The 19,835-nt window shown below is 53.4% G+C and overlaps 1 protein-coding gene across 4 annotated transcripts in view; it reads left to right on the top strand.

Annotated features, from left to right (window-relative positions):
• ABR (ABR activator of RhoGEF and GTPase) overlaps positions 1-19,835 on the top strand; it is a 178,440-nt gene that overhangs the window by 114,930 nt on the left and 43,675 nt on the right. For all 4 annotated transcript variants that reach the window (XM_073797882.1, XM_033848366.2, XM_033848367.2 and 1 more), the window contains 7 exons: positions 3,409-3,516; positions 6,261-6,321; positions 11,129-11,181; positions 11,768-11,908; positions 13,566-13,687; positions 15,619-15,784; positions 19,409-19,531. In XM_073797882.1, coding sequence (XP_073653983.1) covers positions 3,409-3,516; positions 6,261-6,321; positions 11,129-11,181; positions 11,768-11,908; positions 13,566-13,687; positions 15,619-15,784; positions 19,409-19,531 — 774 coding nt within the window. The remainder of the gene's footprint in view (positions 1-3,408; positions 3,517-6,260; positions 6,322-11,128; positions 11,182-11,767; positions 11,909-13,565; positions 13,688-15,618; positions 15,785-19,408; positions 19,532-19,835) is intronic.

The following is a 19,835-nucleotide window of genomic DNA, read 5'->3' as shown; positions in this document are numbered from 1 at the left end:
GGACAGCAGTGTTACAGAGATGAGCACAGTTTCTAGAGCTAGGTCGCAGCTGGGTTTGAATCTGGGTTCTGCCACAGGTTAAACTTGTGACACTGGGCAACTTACCCAACTTCTCCTGACTCAGCTTCCTCATCTGTAAAAACGGGGATAATGATGGTGTTTACTTTACTGGGTTGTTGTGAGGACTGAGTGAGTTAATACCTGAAAAGTTCTTGGAACAGGACTTGGAATATAGTAAATGAGTAAATACTCCGTAGTTAGCCATTATCATTACTGTTATTACTATTATTACCGCTATTATTAGTAGTATTAGGAAGAAGCACCCCTGAAAGGCGTTGTTGCCAGGGAACTCCACACTTCTGGTTCTGTCAGCCCCAGAGTGCTGGCCCCAGTTCAGGGATGATGAGCGCCCAGTCATCACTGCCCGCCTGGTCCAGGAGCCTGAGCTGATTGGCTTGGTGGGCAGCCTCTCCTCAGCCCTCAGGAGGGCAGAAGAGAGCAAACCCCGGTGGCGGGGGCGGGGGGGGGGGGGCGGTGGTAGGAGTGAGTAGCCTGGAGCATAGTGGAAAGGCTGTCCCAGTTTATCTTTGTCACTTGGACCCTGCTGTCACCAGGCTTCCCCATTCTGGTCTGAGCTTCACTGGCCTGGCTATGAATTTGCTACCCCCCTCTTCCCTCCCCCTGCATCATGAACTGATGTCTGAAGCCCCTGGGGCTACAGGTTTGGGAGGAGGCCGGGCAGGCCAGGCATCTGGAGACAGTTTATTTTCAGCTGGTCTCCGGGTATTTGATTATCCATTACCGACCGAGAAGGGAATTAGCATCTCCGTTATTTGTTTTATGGGATCACCCCAGTGCCAAGCTGCTGTTTCCAAGCAACCTCCACTTCCCAGTTAATGGCCCTGGCAGGCCAGGCCTTGGGCCCTGCAGACTAAGGTGCTCCATGGAGATGGCAGTGCCTGGGATGGCCGGTGACCCCTGCACACAGGCCTTCTGCCCAGGTGGCTCCTGCTTCTGGCTCACCTCCGGCTACTCCCTTCTGTAGTGGGATAGGAGGGTAGCGTTCCACCCTGAGCACCCAGCCTTTATCCTTCTGTGGGAAGGGGGACAAGGAATGTGCATACTTAGAAGAATAGCAATGATACTTTGGTTTAGGAAGTGACTGGCTAGCACATCCCCTGTAGCGCGGGACACCAGTGGGCCAGGGCTCCCTCTGGAAGAGGAAACGAACTCCATCCCTTCCCGCCCCTCCCCATCTGGGATTTTCCTTTCTGAAAAGTCTGGCCCATCTGGGGCTGAGACCTGCATGGCTCTGGCCCTGGCTTCTTCACAAGCATCCCAGCTCTCACTTTCCCCTCTGGCTTTCCTGCGCCCCACCTGCCAGCTTCCTCGAGTTCTGTCTCTGCCCTGGGTGGCTACAGGTCCCCCACCGACCTCTTCGGATCTTTGAGGAGCACAGGGATTCTGCAGAAAGCAGAGTCGATCCGGGGCAGGGCTCAGGGGCAGCCCACTTCCCGCCTCGTACCTTGGTGGGTAGAACGTCCTTCCTACTTCATTGGAAAAAATTTTAACCAGAAAATCTAGAGAATAATGTAGCAAACAATGGTGCAGTCACCTCCCAGAAATAACAGATGTTAAGCTCTGAAGATATATGGAAAGACGTTTCAATCAAGAAAATAAAGCGTTACAGATGAGAATGAAGTCTCTCTCTCTCCCTTTCCTCTTGCCCTTCCTCTCAACCTAGAAGCAGCTACTGACATGAATTTGGTGTGTAGCCTTCTAGGCTGCAGTTCATGTTTTCGCTATGCATATATATCTTTTTATGGCATTGCATGTACTTTTAAAGTGTATATAAGTGTGTCTGTATGTATCATATATTTTGCAATTCAATCAGCATTCATTTTGAAACTTGTCAACGTTGCTACACAAAGATCTAGTTCATCTATTTTAACTGCACTGTGTGTATGGGTTCCCCTTGTGGGCATTTGTTTCCAGTCTTTTCACAAAAGAAAGAGTGAGGCAGGTAAATACCCTTGTTCACATTTCCTTGTGCACACACATATTCAAGTTTCTCTAGAGCAGTGCTTTCCAGTAGAAATAGAGTGCGAGCCACGTATATAACTTAAACTTTTCTAGTGGTCACAGTGAGTAAAAATAAACAGGTGAAATTAATGTGAAGAATATATTTTATTTCGCCCAACAGAGTCAAAATATTATCATTTCAACATGTAAACAAGATTAAGAAATTAATGAGATCATTTACATTCTCTTTCTCATACTAAGCCTTTGAAACCCAGGGTGTACTCTACACTCAGCACATCTCAGTTTGGACTAGTCCCATTTTAGGCGCTCAGTATCCCCGTGTAGCAAGTAGCTCCTGTACGGGACAGCATAGCCCTGGGGTCTGTTTGTAGAAGAGGATTTGCTAAGTAGTAGGCTAAGCTGTGCATATTTTGAACTTTATTAATTATTGACAAATTACTGTCCAAATAATTATACTAACTTACACCCCCCGCAAGCAATCTGGGAAAGTTCCTATTTTCCTACATTCTTTCCAACCCTTAATATCATTAGACTCTTAAATTTTGACCAGGTTGATGGGTATGAAGTAGTATCTCATTGTGGTTTAATTAGAATTTCCACCCTTTGCTCTGGTAAGAGGAGATGTACGTGCAGAGCACAGAGAAGGCTTTCCATAAATATTTGCGGAATTGAATTAACGAGCCTTGGTTTCCCCTTTTGCAGAAAGGGCTGATGGCATCTGTTCTGCCTCCCCAAGGAGGCGACGAGGCTCTGTGTGGTCCGAAGCTGTGGAAAGCTTTGTGTTAGGTTCAAAGCGACATGCAATGTGTAGAGAGGAAGGACCTCTGGCTCCTTGAAGGCTGAGGAGGTGGGGACAAGGACCTCGAGGGAGGCCAAGGGAAGTGGGGACTGTGCCTTTAAATACAGTTCCCCACACTGAGCATGGGGAGTGGGGCACTGAGCAGGCCACATGTGCCCACCCCTCTCCCTGTCTCCCCCTGCTTCAGCTAATTCCAGGATGTGAAAGATGCGTGAGGCATTAAGGGGCTTCAAACCGTGCGAGACTTTGATGATGCTAAATAAAGCCAAATGCTGCAATGAACTGAGCTTTGGCATGCCAACAAAGGCCGTACCCTGCTCCCCCCAACCCCCAATACCCCCTTGTTAACCTTATTGGCTGAGCCAGTTTCCATGGAAACTACCAAGTTCAAAGGGGTACTGTAGTATGTTCACCCTGCCTTTTCCTTCTGCTCCCAGCTAGCCGCTCGGACTGAGTTAGAGGTTCTGAGTGCTAAGGGAGCTCCAGGTGCTCTGGTTATGCTTTCATCCATTCATTAATCCTCTCTCCCCACCCCTCTCCTGCCCTTCTCTCTCTTCTCCCTGCAGGCCAGCCAGCTTGGCGTGTACAAAGCGTTTGTGGATAACTATAAAGTCGCTCTGGAGACAGCTGAGAAGTGCAGCCAGTCCAACAACCAATTCCAGAAGATCTCCGAGGTGGGCAGCTCCCTGCACAGCCACCCCTACGACTCGGGGTTTGGGGGGCTGCTCAGAGCCTTCTAGCCTTAGGGCCTCTCCTCCCCTGCTTGCCAGTGAGGAAGATGGTTCCCCGGATGAGTAACACTGAGCCTGATTTGCTTTCTTGCCCGCGACACTTTCCCTCTTAACATAAGAATATCGCTTTATGTATGATTTTGTTATTCTCTTTTAGGTTATTCTGCATTAGAACAGGGGAAGCAAAAAAGGAAATTAAAAAGGCAGCATTCTCCCACACTGTGGTGACCTTAAGCAAGTCACTTCCCTTCTCTTGGGCTTATTTCCTCTGCTGTAGAATGAGGTGTCTGGATTGATCCAGCTTATCCCAAGCCTGCTGGACAAGAACCACCAGGGGCCACTGTTTAAAATGCAGATCTTCAGGCACCTTCCCTGGAGCTTCAATTCAGAAGGTTTGGGGTGGGGCCCAGGAGTCTGTATTGTTAACAAACTTCCCCAGGTGATTTTTATAATCGGGAAGATTTGAGGGAGTCTGGACTAGGTGATCTTTTAAGATCCTTGCAGTCCCACAGAGAGCGGACAAAGGCCACGTGGGTAAGAAGCCCTAGACCTTCTGGCTGGGAGTATGCCTGTCCCTGCGGCTGCAGCCCAGCCCTCCCACCACCCTCCTCCGCAGGGCAAAGATGTGGCATTGTCTGCCGCCGACACTTCTATCCAGGAAGTGGCAGGGAAGGGCTCTAGGATTCCTCAGGAGCACAGCCCAGCTCACCCCTTGAGCCAAAAAGATCTCAGGGATACCCCCCACCCCCCACCCCTCCCAACCAGGCCAGTGGCTTTACAATCACAACACCCAGCTCCAAGCTTGGGGCAGGAGAACCTCTGGTTCCAAAGAAAGGGAGCTCCTTCTGCAGTTTTGGAAGTCCTGCCTTATTGGCCCCCTCTGAATCCTTTGCTTTCTCTCTCAGCTCTGTTGCTGGAAAAGTTGGTGAGGTGCAGGGTAGTTTTCGAGAAACTACTGGGGTTATAAGGGTCATACCCAAGTTTGGAATCAGCTGGGAGGCAGTACAAGAGTAGGGCAGATGGAGATGGAAATGTCAGCTTGATTACTAGTCAAAGCTGGATTGGAAAAACGTGGACACGGACCTGTAGCCACACTAGATTTGCTAACACTTCCCCTCCACGTTCAGACACATCTACTGGGGGCAGAGAGAGGAGGGCTGAGCTCTGTTTCTTCTCCCAAACCCAGGGGTCGGGTGAGTCACCCTCTGCCTGGGAGGACGGAGTGGAGTGAGGGGTGGGAAGGTCCCTCTAAGTGGAGCAATGAGGCTGGAGAAAGGGTGTTCCTCTCACGGCTCCCCGCCCTCCCTGGGAACAAACTGGGTTTCCCATCTGTGTTCAGAGTGACCCTGCCGAGGCTGCCCGGGTGCCCTGGTCATGTGTGGTCCAGAGAGTGGTCAGGGGGTTCTCCTCTTAGCCTGGGCTGACTGCCTGTTCTCCATGGTTGGCAGAAACCCCTGCGCTCTTCCCCAAGCCCCTCTCATAGCCAGCTGGCCCCAAGGGCAGAGCGAGGCCCGTGGCCTGCTGCCAGTGGCTTCTCACCCTGACTCATGCGCAGACGCTGTCACTTCCCACTGCTGCTGCCGCTTAATTACTGCAATTAGGCCCTCCTCCTCTGCAGCAGAGCGATTTCATACCTCTAGGCTGCCCTGGAAGGGGACATGGAGAAAAATTCCCTAAACCTGGGAATCCAGACACATCCTTGAGAAGCTGAGTAACCTCCCTTTTCCCCAGCCCCACACCCCAGGCTCAGTCCCTGGGGGTTTTCTCTGTCTAGAAACAGCTTGAGGCAGGAGTAGGAAGTGTGGAGCCCCCGCTGCCTGGGCATTGCCTCCCAGGCAGAGCAGGCAACATCACCTGGTACCTGACCTTGGCCTCACCTCGTCCCCACCTTCCTGCTGACACGTCCCCTGTGAACACCCCCCCCCGCCCCCCGCCCCCCGCCAACCATGCACTCAGTCTTCCAAGTGAGGATTGCATTACAGCTCCAATTACAGGCCACGCTGGTCCAGTGGCAAGGGCTAGAGCTGGAACCTCTGACTCTAAAGGCAGGTGAAAGAGGTTAGGATCAGATAAGCTATCCCTGGGGTCTGTTTCCGGCACTCACTCCCTGTCACTTTGCACGGGATCCAGGAGGGGTGTTGCCTCTTCCTTCCTTGAAGTTTCCTCTCTGACGCCCAGCCCAGACATGGTGGGTGGGGAGTGCGGGTGGGGCCGGTGGCTGGGTGAGTCCCTTTCAATACGCTCGGACTGCCTGCCCCTCCGTGCTTCCCCCTGTGCAGGTGTGTGGGGCCCTCCACTCCTACCTCAAGGGCTGCTCACGCCCAAGGAGCAGCTGGTGCCCTGGTAGCTTGTCCACTAAAAGCCTGTTGGCCCTGGGCTGGCGTGTACAGACCTCCAAGTAGTGGCCGCTGCTGCGGGGCGGAGGAGGGTGTGGGCCTCCTCTGGAAGGCCCTCTGAGCTGCTGGGGAGGGGCTTCAGGGGACCCCCGAGGCTCCAGGAGATGATGGGTGTGGCCCAGGGGCTCATAAGCGGAGAGGCAGAGGGAGGCCTGCACGTGTTAGTCTTTGTGTCTCTTCTCCTATTTGCACCCCTGGGTTTCAGAGCCCTGCTTCCTGCGTTGCTCACGATGGGGGATGGGGAGGCTCAGGGGACAGGCCAGGTAGTGATTCCTCTCCTCTGTTTGGCAGGAACTGAAAGTGAAAGGTCCCAAGGACTCCAAGGACAGCCACACGTCAGTCACTATGGAAGGTACTTTGGGGAATGGCTTGGATAACAGTCACCTTCCTTTGTCTGGCTTTGTGGACTATGGTGCCCGGCTTGTGTGTGTGCGTGCGCGTGCATGCGCGTGTGTGTGGGAGCATGCGTGTGTGTGTGTGTGTGAGCGTGTGCACGCGAGGCATCCAGCCTCCGTCCCCAGGCAGCTGGCCAGCTACAAACGTGCTCCTCCCTAGGATGCCAGCAGGCGGCTCACTCCCCCCCTCCTCCCCCCTCCACGCACGCAGCCCTCCCCTCCCCTCCCCTCCCCCTTGCTAGAAGAGCACTCAGAAGCGGCTGCTTGATTCTGGAGGCTGTGCAGCAGCAGCCGGGAAGGTGGCTGAGTGGCCGGGCCGCTGATGGGAGCTGGGGAGCCGGGAGCGATGGCCGCCCGCTCCTGCCGCGGGGACGGAGGCTGCCATGGAAATTCTCCTCATCATTCGCTTCTGCTGTAACTGCACCTATGGTAACCCAGGCCCCCTCTCCCGAGAGGTGGTGTGTCTTCCCACCTCTGGGGGCTGGCTGGAGTGGGCTGAAATGTGGCCATCAAGGTTTGGGGGGCAGCAGGGCAGGGAGGGGGGACAAGTGGCTGGACCTGTGTTAACCCCGCGCCAGCCAGCTTCCAGCCTGGAGTTGGAGCCTGGGGGCCGCTCGGGGCAGGGTGGCTTGGAAATGGGAGGACCAGGCTAGAGGGGTCCAGGTACCCCGAGGATCTGTGGGGAGCCTCAGCTTCAGAGGCTGGGGGCAACTTCCTGGAGAGGCTGTTGCAGAGAGAAAGTGACAAGGCTGGGCCTGCAGGGGTGGCCACCCTGGGGTTGGAGAGGGGTCAGCAGGGGCAATCAGAGGGTGACAGATGGTCTGGATGGCAGTGCCTTGGAGCGGGAGGGCGCCAGCCCCGGCTGGAGGGAGAAGTTGGGAGTCTCTTTGTTTCGTGAGAGGCCAGGGTATTGTGTGCCTGGAGTGCACACACCGCCTTAGCTCTCTCCTCTCTGAATGGCAGGGGAGCAGGAAGGAATTGGATTGCTCCCAGGGGGTTCGTTTCTAGCCACTGGAGACCCTTGAGCTGAGGTCTTGGCCGTGAATGCTGGTGGGAGAGGGGGGCGTGGCCGGCTGCTGCTTTGTGAAGGTCACACACCCACCATACAATAGCGGGGACGGACAGAGCATCATCTTCGCAGCTCCCTCAGGGAGGAGGTCCTGGGACAGGTGTGTGCAGTCAGCCAGGCTCTTGCTCAGAGGAGGCTGGCACAGATCTAGGCAAGGAAGTGTCCGGAAGCTAGTGGGCCCCGCCTTCCGAGGCCAGAGGTACCTTAGGGATGAGCCCCGCTGCCTCTGGCAGGGGCATAAGGCTCAAATGTTGCCCCAGGCCAGCTGCTCTGGGCTCCTGTGGCAGGCAGCTGGTTTCAGGACCTTCTTCTCTCCCACCAGGCGTTGTGTCTCTGCACCCCTCTCAGTCACTTTGCTCTCATATCTCCGTGGTAACCCGGAGCTCCTTGTTGAAGGCTGAACAGAGGGGGGTGGCAGCATGCTGGAGGAGCGACGCTGAGGTTTCTCGGGCTCTTCCCGGAGGCCGCTGTGCACGATCAGCTGTCCCCTCACCTTCTCGGGCTGTCCTGCATTGAAGACTGCTCGTGATGGAGATAGCCCCTGAGGTCGCCCCTCTCCAGCTGTCCCAGCAGGACAGCTGTAGTCACAGGCAGAAGCTGACCTGGGTCCCCGCCCCTCGGCTGAGATTCTGACAGGCTTGAAACTGGCGTGGTCCTAGATCTGAGGGGAAAATGCCCTTTTTGGTCAGGCCTAGGAGTTGGTCAAGTCTCCAATCAGTCTCCCTAAAGAGGAAACGGTCGGCCCTTTGCTTCCTCTTTCTTCCCCCGAAAGAAGCTTAGTTTTAGTGAAACAGGCCTGGGACCTGGAGTTCAGGGTTTCTTTGGTCCCTGCAGCAAAGTCAGCTTTCAAGTGAGGGGTCAGGAGTGAAGGAGCCCTTGCTGACCACGCTGTTTGACTCTTCTCAGCCCCTCCAAGGGGTGCTGGTTGTGCGGTATCAGGGAGGCTGTGCCACTTGGGGCTCACTCTGCAGGTGTCTGCCTTAGCGGTTGTGTGCCGAGCGCCCAGTCTGCAGGGCTCCAGGGCCACACGCAGTGGAGGTGCAAGGAAAGCCGCGTGTGACCCAGGCTCCTAAGAAGGGGGCTCACCTTGGCAACAAGAGAGGCCCGCTCATCCACTCCTTCCCGGTGAATCTTTCCCAGAATCCTCCCGAGGGCCACCGAGCTTTGGCAGGTGCTGCCTCCCCTACGGAAGGGGACATCTCAAAGATAGGAGCACGGGTAGACCATGCGTAGATTCAAAACCCAGCTGTCCCTTACAGCTTTGTGACTGTGAGCAAGTTACATAATTTCTCTGTGCTTTCGAGAAGTTTCTGCATCTGTAAAATGGGGCTAGTGATAATTGCTTCCCTTTTTAATTAAAGGAAATAACGCACGTAAAACAGTGCCATTGGACACAGAGTAAGTACTCAGCAAGCTAGAGAGAGGCCAGCTCGCACATGTCATGGTTGGACTTTTAGGCGCTGTGAGTGTTGCTTGTGAAAATCCTGGTTAGGGGAGGCTTTCTGGAGGAGGGGGAGAGACAGGCATTGCAACTTGGTGAATGGTGTCTGTCCCAGAGACAGGAACCCCATGGTGAGGAGGGGCAAGAGTGGGTGAAGCAGAGGCAGGAAGCAGGCCAGCCTGCTGGAGCCGTGGAGCAGGTGAGGTGGGAAAGGTGGGCTCTTCACCCTGCATTCTCAGGGGAAGCAGGTGTGCAGGTGCCGTGGAGAGCATGAACGTCAGGGCCGCACTGGTTCCTTCCATATCTGACCGTGGCCCCAGGGCCCTCTCCCTGCACTTGCCTCTCCCCACCCTTCCTCCCACCTGCCCCTCCACCACCTGGGGCTGATGCATTAGGACTCATTCCACGGCCACAATCAAGTGGACTCTTGAGGTGACTCTAGGCATATTAATAACCCGTCTGAAACCCAATCCACCATTTGTGCAGACCTCTGAGCTTAGTCAGAAACCTCTTCCTCCTGGGACCTGACAGCGGGGCAGAGGGAGCTGACACTGTAGTATCAGCTTTCCCTGGACGGGAACTCGAGGGCCCACCCTGGCAGGTGTTTGCTGAGCTTGCACTTTCTCTGGGTCTCTGGGGTTCTCAGGGAGTGATTTTTTTCCCCCCTGCAGATGGGCTGAGCCACAGGTGGGTATCCTAGACAGCCTCAGAACTGGTCCCCTCCTGGGCTGGTAACTGGGCTGTACCCTCACTGTCCCAAGATACCCCAAGCCTGGTCCTGTCCATTCTAGCTCCCATAGCCCACGGGGAGGGGCTCTAGAAATTGCTTAATTAAGAAAGGGCTGCAAATAAATCACGGGAGATGTGTTTGCACAAAGCAGTGGTTTTCAACCATTCTGACATATCAGAATCGGCACAGGAGATTTTTTAAAATGGTGATGCCTGGGTTCTGCCCATCAGAGCCTGCTGTTTAGTTGATGGGAGAGGGGGAAACAGGCATCTGAATCTTTTAAGAGTTCCCTAGTGATTCTAACGGGCAGCCAGGCAAAGCCAACAGATGAGGCTCGGGGCACACCACTGAGACTGCATCTTCTCCGTAGCCAGCACATTATTCCCCAAAGTGTCCATTTAGCAACGCGCAGGGTATTTATATCTAGGGCTTTGGGGAACTCTCTGGTTTGGGGGCTGGCTGGGCCATGAATGTCAGCTCTGGGACCTGTCACGGCCTGGTCCCATGGGACACCCACTCTGGGGTCCTCCTCCCCAGACCAGCATCCTGCCTCTTACTGCTCCCACGGCAGGAGGACAAAGGTCATGACCTCATGGACAGAGGTGTCCAGGTGCAGGACCGGAGCTGAACCCCCCAGGCTGGGAGGGGCCGGGCACAGCTGCTTGCAGGAGCCTTGTTTGGAAGTGTCAGTGGGCCAGCTGCCGCCGCCACCTGTCCCTGCTGAATCCCAGCAATCCTCATTTGGTGTCCTGGTCACCGAGGGGTGTGGCCAGTGGGGGCCCCGATGAGCTTGCATTTTCCCAGCCTCTTCAGGGGCTCTCATACTCGAAGCCCCACCTGAATTCCTTTAGGAAATCTTTGCCCCCCAGCTGCCACTAGCTTGAGAGCAGAGCCTTTCTGTGGAGGTTGGGCATGCCTCCTTGGCCCTCAGCCAGGAGGGGGTTGAGGGCATGGAGAGGGGTCTTCCTCATGGAGATGAGGTCAACCGTGTGGGTCAGAACGATGCATGCTGTTCCCAGCTGGCGGTGCCAGGCCTTGGACCAGAGGGATATGAGAATGATGGGGCACAGGGACACCGCCCTCCCTGGAAAAACAGTGTCTCCTTCCTGCATTCTGGGGTCCCGGGTGTGACCCCCAGAGTCCTGGAGCTCTAGGGGGTAAGGCTGTGTGATTCATCATGGAGGGTACAGAGGAGCATCTGTGTCTGCATTGAGCCTGGTCAAGCCAGGACGGGCCTGGGGGATGCACAGCCCTCGAAGAAGTCACATCTGGTGGGAGAGGAGATGAGGAGTCAGGTGGGAGGGGACCCGGGCCACCAGAGCTGTGTGTCCCCCTTTTGGTGTTATCTGGCCTGCCTGGGGTGAAAATGGAGGTGTGGGTTACCATGGAACCCACTTTGGCCTTCTGTAAGTGGGTGTCCATGCAAGGGAGGGAGGCGGGCGGGGGCATGAGGCTGCCCCCTAAGGTCTCAGGCTGCTCCCTGTATTTCATCTGACCTGTCTCCTTTCTCCCTGCCCCCAACAGCTCTACTCTACAAGCCCATTGACCGAGTAACCAGGAGCACCCTTGTCCTACACGTGAGTGTATACCCCGCTGAATGGCCTGAGAGGGCTTAAGAGTTGGATGGGAGACTGAACTCAGGGTGGGCGGGCACTGGAGTCGCTGAGAACAGCCCATCTGGGGAGTTGGGCAGAGGGTCGCTGGGCCCTGACTGCACCTGCCTGGCCTGTGGTGACCATGCCGATGGGTCCAGGGCCTAAAAGTAGCTTGGCTACTAAGCTTGATTTTGGGCCAGATGCTCCCCAGGAGGCAGGCACTTCCGGCCTCCCGATCCCTTGACTGATGGTCTCGAGTGTCCTTGGAGCAGCTGTGGGGTGAGTAGCGGGGTGTCTCTCCCAGCTGCTTGGTGACACGAGACTCCACCTGGCCTGTGCTGCCCGGGGAAAGAGTAATGACTGCAGCAGGAATAAAGCGGCACCACTGCCCTCACCCCTGCTGCTCCGACCCTAATTTTTATTTCAGATTTTGCAGGCATGACCAGGTTAGAGTGTGGGTCCCTAGTGTCTCCCTCGGAATTCTTTCAGTGAGGGTAGAGTTCTCCCCACTGTCTTCTCACTAAGCCCCAGAACCGCTCCCCGCAACTCACCACCCCATCCTTCCCAGGACCTGCTGAAGCACACACCTGTGGACCACCCAGACTACCCGCTGCTACAGGATGCCCTCCGCATCTCCCAGAACTTCCTGTCCAGCATCAATGAGGACATTGACCCCCGCCGGACTGCAGTCACAACCCCCAAGGGGGAGGTGAGCTCAGGACCCAGCATAGCCCAGCACCCAGGTTGCCCGTCCCTGCTCTCCTGCCCCGCTCGGGCACCCCTGCCCAATGCTCTGTGGCTCTCCAACCCTGATCTCTCATTCCCAGCCAAGGAGAGGCCTTCAGGTCCTGGACTGACAGCTTAAAGTCCAGCATCTCATGAACCTTCACAATAGTCCACAGGAGCAGAAGAGGAAACGGGGCCCCGGAGAGTCTCTCCAGGTCTCCTGCATGAGGTCTCTCGACTATAAGTGTCGGAACTGGATTCTTTAGCTGGGGTTATCTGTCTGCGAGCCTCATGTGCTGACCCCCAGACCAGGGCTCTGGCTATCTCGTTCTTGAATGCAGACAGCCCCCTCTGGGCAGTAGGATGTCCTCAGAGTCCCCTGGAAGATAATGGCTCGGGCTGAGGGAGCTTGTGGAGTCAGGGAGAGATGACTGAGGCTGCCAGGTGGCTGGACTGTCCCAGGTGGGCGCCTAGGTGTGGCTAGCAGCTCCAGTTCCCTGGGGGCCCTTTTTGGTGGAAGGGTGGGGACACCTCAGTGAGGGGAAGCAATGTGAAGAATCAAAGGGACAGTTACCTGCATGGGTCAGCAGCCTGGCCCACGTACGGGGTTTCCTGTCCAAGAGAGGTAATTAAGTGGCGTGTAGGAGTGAAGGCTGGCTGGGTTTATGCTCCTTTTGTGACATTTACGAGCCTTCAGTGTCTCCTGGGGAGGGAAGTAATGAGGGACACGTTCTGGAGAGTGACTAATAGGGTACAGAGAGCTGTTCCTGGTGCAGCTCCCAGCCCTGGTTTGCAAACCCTGGAATGTCCCCAGTTTGTTGGACTCTGCGGATGTCTGAAAGAGCTCCAGAGGCCCTGGAACATGACCAGTTTCAGATCATTTTAGTTGTGTACTTTCTAGGTACTCACCTACATATGGCAACGTATATAGGTCACGCGGCACGTAATACGGGGAAGGCTGGGACAGGTAGTGGCAGCCCCACAGCAGCCTGCTGGCTCTGAGGGCGGCAGGGAGGAGGCTCTGGAAGTTATGCCTGGAGCAGAATGCTCTGGGCCAGCCAGAGCCCAGGTTAGAGACGGCTGCAGGTTCCGCAGGACACTGTGATGGCCCCACGGAAGGAAGTCCAGGGTCAGAGACGGTGTAAATGGGCCTGAGTGGTTCTGCGGGTCGAGGTTTAGCCGAAACTAGATCAACATCTTAGGCAGGGTTAGGGGGGTTTTATGGTGGGGGTGGGAGGGAGTGTTCATCACCCAGGGTGGGTCCATCCAGGTGTGAGCTGTTGAGAGCTGCAGGGAAGTGGAAAGCTACCGCTTGTTGATCACATCTTACATGCCGGCCACTGTGCTAACTGTTCTACATACACCATGACTCCTACCTTGCGGGGCAAATATCGTTATCCCCATTTTACAGTTTCTAAGACTGAGGCTTAGAGAAATCGGGGAAATTGCCCTCAAGATCACAGCCAGGAAGTGGCAGAGTCTGGATTTAAGCCCATGTCCCTGACCCCAAAGCCAGTGCTCTTAACCACCAGACACTACGGTCCCTCCCTGGAGCTCCACCCTCACCCCCACAGCTGGATGGGTGCAGGCTGGGCCCTGGGCTGACTCCCAGGGGGGGGCGGGTGTACCATCTCCCTCAGACGCGGCAGCTGGTGAAGGACGGCTTCCTGGTGGAAGTGTCGGAGGGCTCCCGGAAGCTGCGGCATGTCTTCCTCTTCACAGACGTCCTACTGTGCGCCAAGCTAAAGAAGACATCGGCGGGGTGAGTGTGCAGGATGGGGGGCTGGAGTGCAGCTAGACCCTGCCCGCTGTGGAGCCCCTCAGCAACCGGGGGCAGTCTGCATTTTTTTTCCCCTTTTTAAAAACATATTAATTAATTTTATTTTACTTCATAGCCTTTTTCTAAAAATAAATCATGGTTTTAATTGTAAAGATAACGCAGCCAGATTACAGAAGAAAAAAAAAAAACCCCGTCACCCACCTGAACATAAGCATCGGTCTCCTGCTGCTGTATTTCCTTCCAGTTTTTTAAAATGTTCTTATGTTTCTTCGTATACTTGTAATCAGAGTGAATACCCAATTTGGGGCTCTGCTTTTTCCATTTCACGTCATAAGCATTTTCCCTGTTGCTGCCTAATCTTCATAATCATCATTTTACTTTCCTGCGTGATGTTACGAATGGATATGCCATAATTTACTTAAGCATTCTCCTTTTATTAGACATCTCTAAATTTTTGCTAACTGCAATTCAGTGAATATTCATTAAATCTGCCGGTATCGTTTATTGAGTGGTTATGCCATGCCAGGTGCCACGACAAATGCTTTGAATATATTATTTCTAATCTCCCCAGTGACTCCACAAAGTAGGTATTATTATCCCCATCTCACAGATGAGAGAAAAGGCTTAGAATAAAGTTAAATAAGTTGCCCGAGGTCGCACAACTGAAGTGGAGGAGATGGGATTTGAACCTTAATCTGACTTGAAAGCTTCTTTCCAGCTCCGTCACTATACCCAGTGATATGGGTGTCCCTGTGTCATGAGCAGAAAAGCTTATTCAGTATTCACTCCCACATCCTTCCACCTGTATTTCCTTATCATCTACGGTGTGCCAGGGGAGACAAGCCATACGCTCAGTGTTGCAGGGAGGTGCAAACCCAAGTCCTGGGGGAAGTGAGAGAAGGAGAGGTTATTATGAGTTTCAAAAGAAGGGATGACTCCCTGGAACTAGATGACATTTGAGATGATTCTAAAGCGGAGGTGACAGTCGTAAGTATACGTACCTCTGCCTTAAGTCCTTTGCCCAAGGCAGACGTTACTAGTGGACCATGGCACCGTTTCTCGTTAGACTTGGATGTGGCTTTTTTTTTTTTAAGGTACATTCTCAGAGATTACTTCTTTTTTACTCCCTTTTTAAAAAATTAATTAATTAATTTATTTTTGGCTGCGTTGGGTCTTCATTGCTGTGTGCGGGCTCTCTCTAGTTGCGGCGAGTGGGGACTACTCTTTGTTGTGGTGCGTGGGCTTCCCATTGCGGTGGCTTCTATTGTTGCAGGGCACGGGCTCTAGGCACACGGGCTTCAGTAGCTGTGGCTCACGGGCTCTAGAGAGCAGGCTCAGTAGTTGTGGCGCACAGGCTTAGTTGTTCCACGGCATGTGGGACCTTCCCGGATCAGGGCTCGAACCCGTGTCCCCTGCATTGGCAGGGGATTCTTAACCACTGCGCCACCAGGGAAGTCCCTTGGATGTGGCTTTATAATCCTCAACTCAGTATCCCATGTGACCTCTATTGATAAAAGTTGGCATTCAAAATAGCGTCTGTATTCTATCTCTAGCCTAGAAGATAATGAATATAAGCTAAGTATAGACAGGCTAGAAGGGAAGGAAGAGTGTGGGATGGGGAACAGGAAGGCATGAGACCACTCTTGCTCATACCCTAGAGGTTTGGGCTGTTTAAGAACATCACCAGAAGAATGACAGGCCCAAGGTCCAGAGCCCTTACTGCTGCCTGACCCTAGAACCCAACTCTCATAATTCCACGAGTGTTTCCTGATTAGGCTCCTCAAGGAGGGGGATCGTTCTTGCCTGTGATGAGTTCTTAGTAAATCCCTTTCAGGTGGTGTTTGGTTCCAGCAATTCAGGCCTGAAGATCCAAATTCCTCTCTGGCTCACATCTCCCTCTGACTTGTTTGCAGGAAGCACCAGCAATATGACTGCAAATGGTACATCCCCCTGGCTGACCTAGTGTTTCCATCCCCTGAGGAGTCTGAGGCCAGTCCCCAGGTGCACCCCTTCCCAGACCACGAGCTGGAGGACATGAAAATGAAGATCTCTGCCCTTAAGAGTGAAATCCAGAAGGAGGTAAGCAGAGCCTGGCCTCAGCTGGGGCAGGGAAGTAGGCCATTTTTATTGGGGCCCTTTGAACTGGGTGTGCCAGGGAGGTGGAGGGAGGGGAAGTGGTAAGGTTTGGGAGTCTGACAAGGGAGGCAGGATGTAAGAGTGGGAGGTCTTTCTTTATAGTCTTCAAGATACATTTATGTGCCCAGGGAAAGACTCTAACCATTAGCACAGAGCATATGGAGGGCGGGCCAAGGAGGAGTCAGTGCTCAGAATGCAGTGGGGTTAATTATGGGACGTTTCCTGGGGAACAGTGTATGCCAAACACTGCAGAATAGGAAAGCAAGAGAAGAAAAAGTCCTTCTTAAGGAAAAGCAAGATGTATGCAAGAGAAAGGGCCTGGGAGGCCCCTCAGAAACGGACAGATCAAGTTGGCAAATAAATAACAGAGGGAGCCTTGAATATCACTTGATCTAAAAATGCACAGAAGCTTGTGTCCTGACAGAGAACTGAGATTCTGTCAAACACACATGGAACATTCACAGACATTTATCATGTATTAGGCTGCATAGGAAATCTCAAATTGAAAAGAAAAAATGATAGTGTACTGGTCATGTTCACAAACTACAGTGCAGTAAAATTAGAAATTAACAGCTAGAATATAGTTAAATATATGCCTGGGAAGTTAAAACTTTCAAGATAAAGAGGAAATCAAAATGGAAACTGCAAACTGTTTAGACCTGCTTGAAAATGAGAGCACTCCATGTCAAAACCCATGGGATGTAGCCAAAGTGCTCTTTAGAGGACAATGGATAGCCTTAAATTCACGTATTTGAAAACAGTGGCTAGAGGAAAGCACCTTACAGGCAGAGCCTTATGCATGAATGGAAGGAAGAGCGTGGAGGGGCTTGGTTGGTTGGCCTGGTCTCTCCTCTTCACCCATCCAGGCTTGGCCTTAGGCCTAACCTCACCTGATGACCCTTCCCTGATGTCTGCCCGCTACAGTCTAGGTTGGGTGCCCAGCTTCCTGGTTCCAGACGTTTACCTCTTTGCTTTGCTTTGTTGGTACTGAATGAAAGTTGCACGCTCTGCTTTCTCTTTTCCCCACTAGAATTTCAGCTCTAGTGAGGGGGCTGTTTGCTCCAGTCCTATGCCCTAGTACTCAGCACGTAATAAATAGGTGCTTTGGGAACAGTTGTTGAGAAATACGTGACCAAATGGCCTCTAAGGAGTCTTTAAACCCAGGCATCTCTCTTTGAACAGCGGAGAGGAAGACCATAGTAGTAACCCCAGGGAGGTTTGGTTCAGGGGAATGTCCTAGGGCTGAGGGTCAGACTGCGGGTGCATCTGCCCAGAGGGAGCCCCCTGACAAGCACAGGTGTCCTCCTCCTGAACAGCCAGGCTTACCCTGCCTCGGTGGAGCCTGTTTCCCCATCAGGCTCTGTCCAGCATCCCCACTTCAGGGGCATCCTGCATGCATGTTTCTCACCTGGTCCTGGGAGCAGCAGGCTTTGTGCCCTCTGTCCTTCCCCGGGTGTGCAGACATGGCCTTCTGCTTAGTTGAATCCATGCTTACACACCTCTACTGGCTGCTGGCTGCAGGGGTGTGCCAGATGCCTCACAGACCTCCGTATCCAGTGGAGAATGAAGACATCCCTGTGTGTGACCACAGCATGTGACACAACGTGATAAGAGTCACTGGAGAGGCACAGTGTTGTTCTCTGAGTCACAAAAGAAGCAGCAATTTATTCTTTAATAGTATTTTTTTTTTTTTTTTTTTGCGGTACGCAGGCCTCTCCCGTTGCGGAGCACAGGCTCCGGACGCGCAGGCTCAGCAGCCATGGCTCACAGGCCCAGCCACTCCGTGGCACGTGGGATCCTCCCGGACCGGGGCACAAACCCGCGTCCCCTGCATCGGCAGGCGGACTCTCAACCACTGCGCCACCAGGGAAGCCCAATAGTATTTTTTAAACACAATTTTTTTTCTAATTACCAATGTAACACTAGCTTATTATAACAAGAAATGCTCACAATATCAAAGTGTATAGAGTAGAACTGATTATCATCACCCCACCATTATCACCAGTTTGAGGTGTATTCTTCTAGACTCTTCTATGCTTATACGTGTGTGTGTGTGTTTGTGTGTATGTATTTTTTAATGAGATTAGACTACACGTGCTGTTTTGCAATTTAATCTATCAGATCCTTTTTTTTTTTTGCGGTACGAGGGCCTCTCACTGCTGTGGCCTCTCCCGTTGCGGAGCACAGGCTCCGGATGCGCAGGCTCAGCGGCCATGGCTCACGGTCCCAGCCGCTCCGCGGCATGTGGGATCTTCTCGGACCGGGGCACGAACCCATGTCCCCTGCATTGGCAGGCGGACTCTCAACCACTGCGCCACCAGGGAAGCCCTATCAGATCCTTTGTAACAGCTGCATCCTCTTCTGTTGCTCGACTACATGACAACGTATTTGAGTCTTCAGCTTGTTTCTCGTTCTTTAGTCTGCACTCATATTTCCCTCCGGTAGATTCCCTACAAGTGGGATGTCTGGGGCAGAGGGCTTGTGCATTTCATTACCAGATTTACCTCTGAAAAGTTTGCATCCGATCATGTTCTCCCCAGCATTGTGTCACAGTCACTGTTCCCCCACACTGTCACAGCACCAGCTGTGAGCAATTGTCACAATTTTGCCAGTCTAGTGGGTAAAAAAAAGTGCTTCAGAGGTGCATTCTAACCGTGGAGCTTGAGGACGGCGTTGGAACAGAGATATGAAACATGATAGCAGTTAATAAAAGGAAAGGGATCCTTTATAAAATATAAACTTGAAAAACTGGAGAAGGGAACACTGGCTGAGAGGGGGGACAGCTTGTTAGAGAACAGGGATAATAATAGCGTGATGCTGGGGTGGAGGGTGCAGGGGGCGAGTGACGGGACATCGGCTGGGCGTGGAAGCTGGAACCCAGCCAGGGGAGGCCCCGTGTGGGAGGCCAGAGGTGGGGTCTTTATGCTGAAAGGTGTCTGCAGTTTTTAAGCAGGGTGTCTCAGTGGTACCCGGGATCTAATTTATGGAGATGAATGAGTGACAACTCAGAGATGCTGATGCCACTGGAAGATTTTTATTACTTATATTTATTTTATTACTTATAGTTTCCAAGAGAAGGGGGCGTGCCACATGGGAGAGCACCAGGTTCGGTCAAGAGGCAGAAGGAGCGTGGGGAGTACGTGGCCCAGAGCCTGGATTGTGTTTTCCACAGGAAACAACTTAGGACTGGCTAGTTTGAATAAGGCAGCAGGCTCTGGGCTAGAGTAGTGGTGTCTAGTTGCCCTGGGTTATCTAGGGCAGAGGAAATACTGGATTGTGTGTGAGTTCGTTAAAGGAGATGGTTGGAGGTGTGGACTCAAGATCGATTGGTCTGCACACGAGAGACGCACTCACAGAGGAGTCATTTACTAGCTTAGGATTTAGCATGTCCTGGGAGGAGCAGTTTTCTCTGTGGCTGGCTAGGCCCCCCAAGACATCAAATCATCATAAAATATAGAAAAGGGAAAAAAATGATGAATACACAGGGGAATGTTGTACATAGAGCTACTGGGTGAGAAGTGGAGTCTGAGTGTGAAGAGAACCATCTGTGCCCTCTGTCCCCCGCAGAAAGCCAACAAAGGACAGAGCCGGGCCATCGAGCGCCTGAAAAAGAAGATGTTTGAGAATGAGTTCTTGCTGCTGCTCAATTCCCCCACAATCCCATTTCGGATCCACAATCGGAATGGAAAGGTCAGAAGGGTGGGGACGGAACAGAGACAGTTCCCTTCCTCGGTCCAGGGCTGCCCACTCTCTATAGCTCCTGGCCCTGACCCGTGGGAATCAGGGACTCAGGCCCCCAATTCCCAAGGAGGCTGCCATGGCTCCAGCCCTGGACTCCCCCTCCCCGCTGGTGGGGAGCCAGTGCCCTCTGCTGGCCATCACTGGCACTGCCACTCCTGTCACCAGGCTTCCTAAGAGGAAGGCCTTCCTCCTAGCTGCCCTTCTCCAAGCGTAGGGGTACCTGGGTAAAGGAGCTTCACCGTGGGCCCCAGGA

This window comes from Tursiops truncatus, chromosome 20 (genome assembly GCF_011762595.2).
Source record: "Tursiops truncatus isolate mTurTru1 chromosome 20, mTurTru1.mat.Y, whole genome shotgun sequence".
NCBI classification, from domain to species: Eukaryota; Metazoa; Chordata; class Mammalia; order Artiodactyla; family Delphinidae; genus Tursiops; species Tursiops truncatus.
The sequence above is the reverse complement of the archived record's forward strand: the minus strand, read 5'-3'. Positions and strand labels throughout refer to the sequence as shown.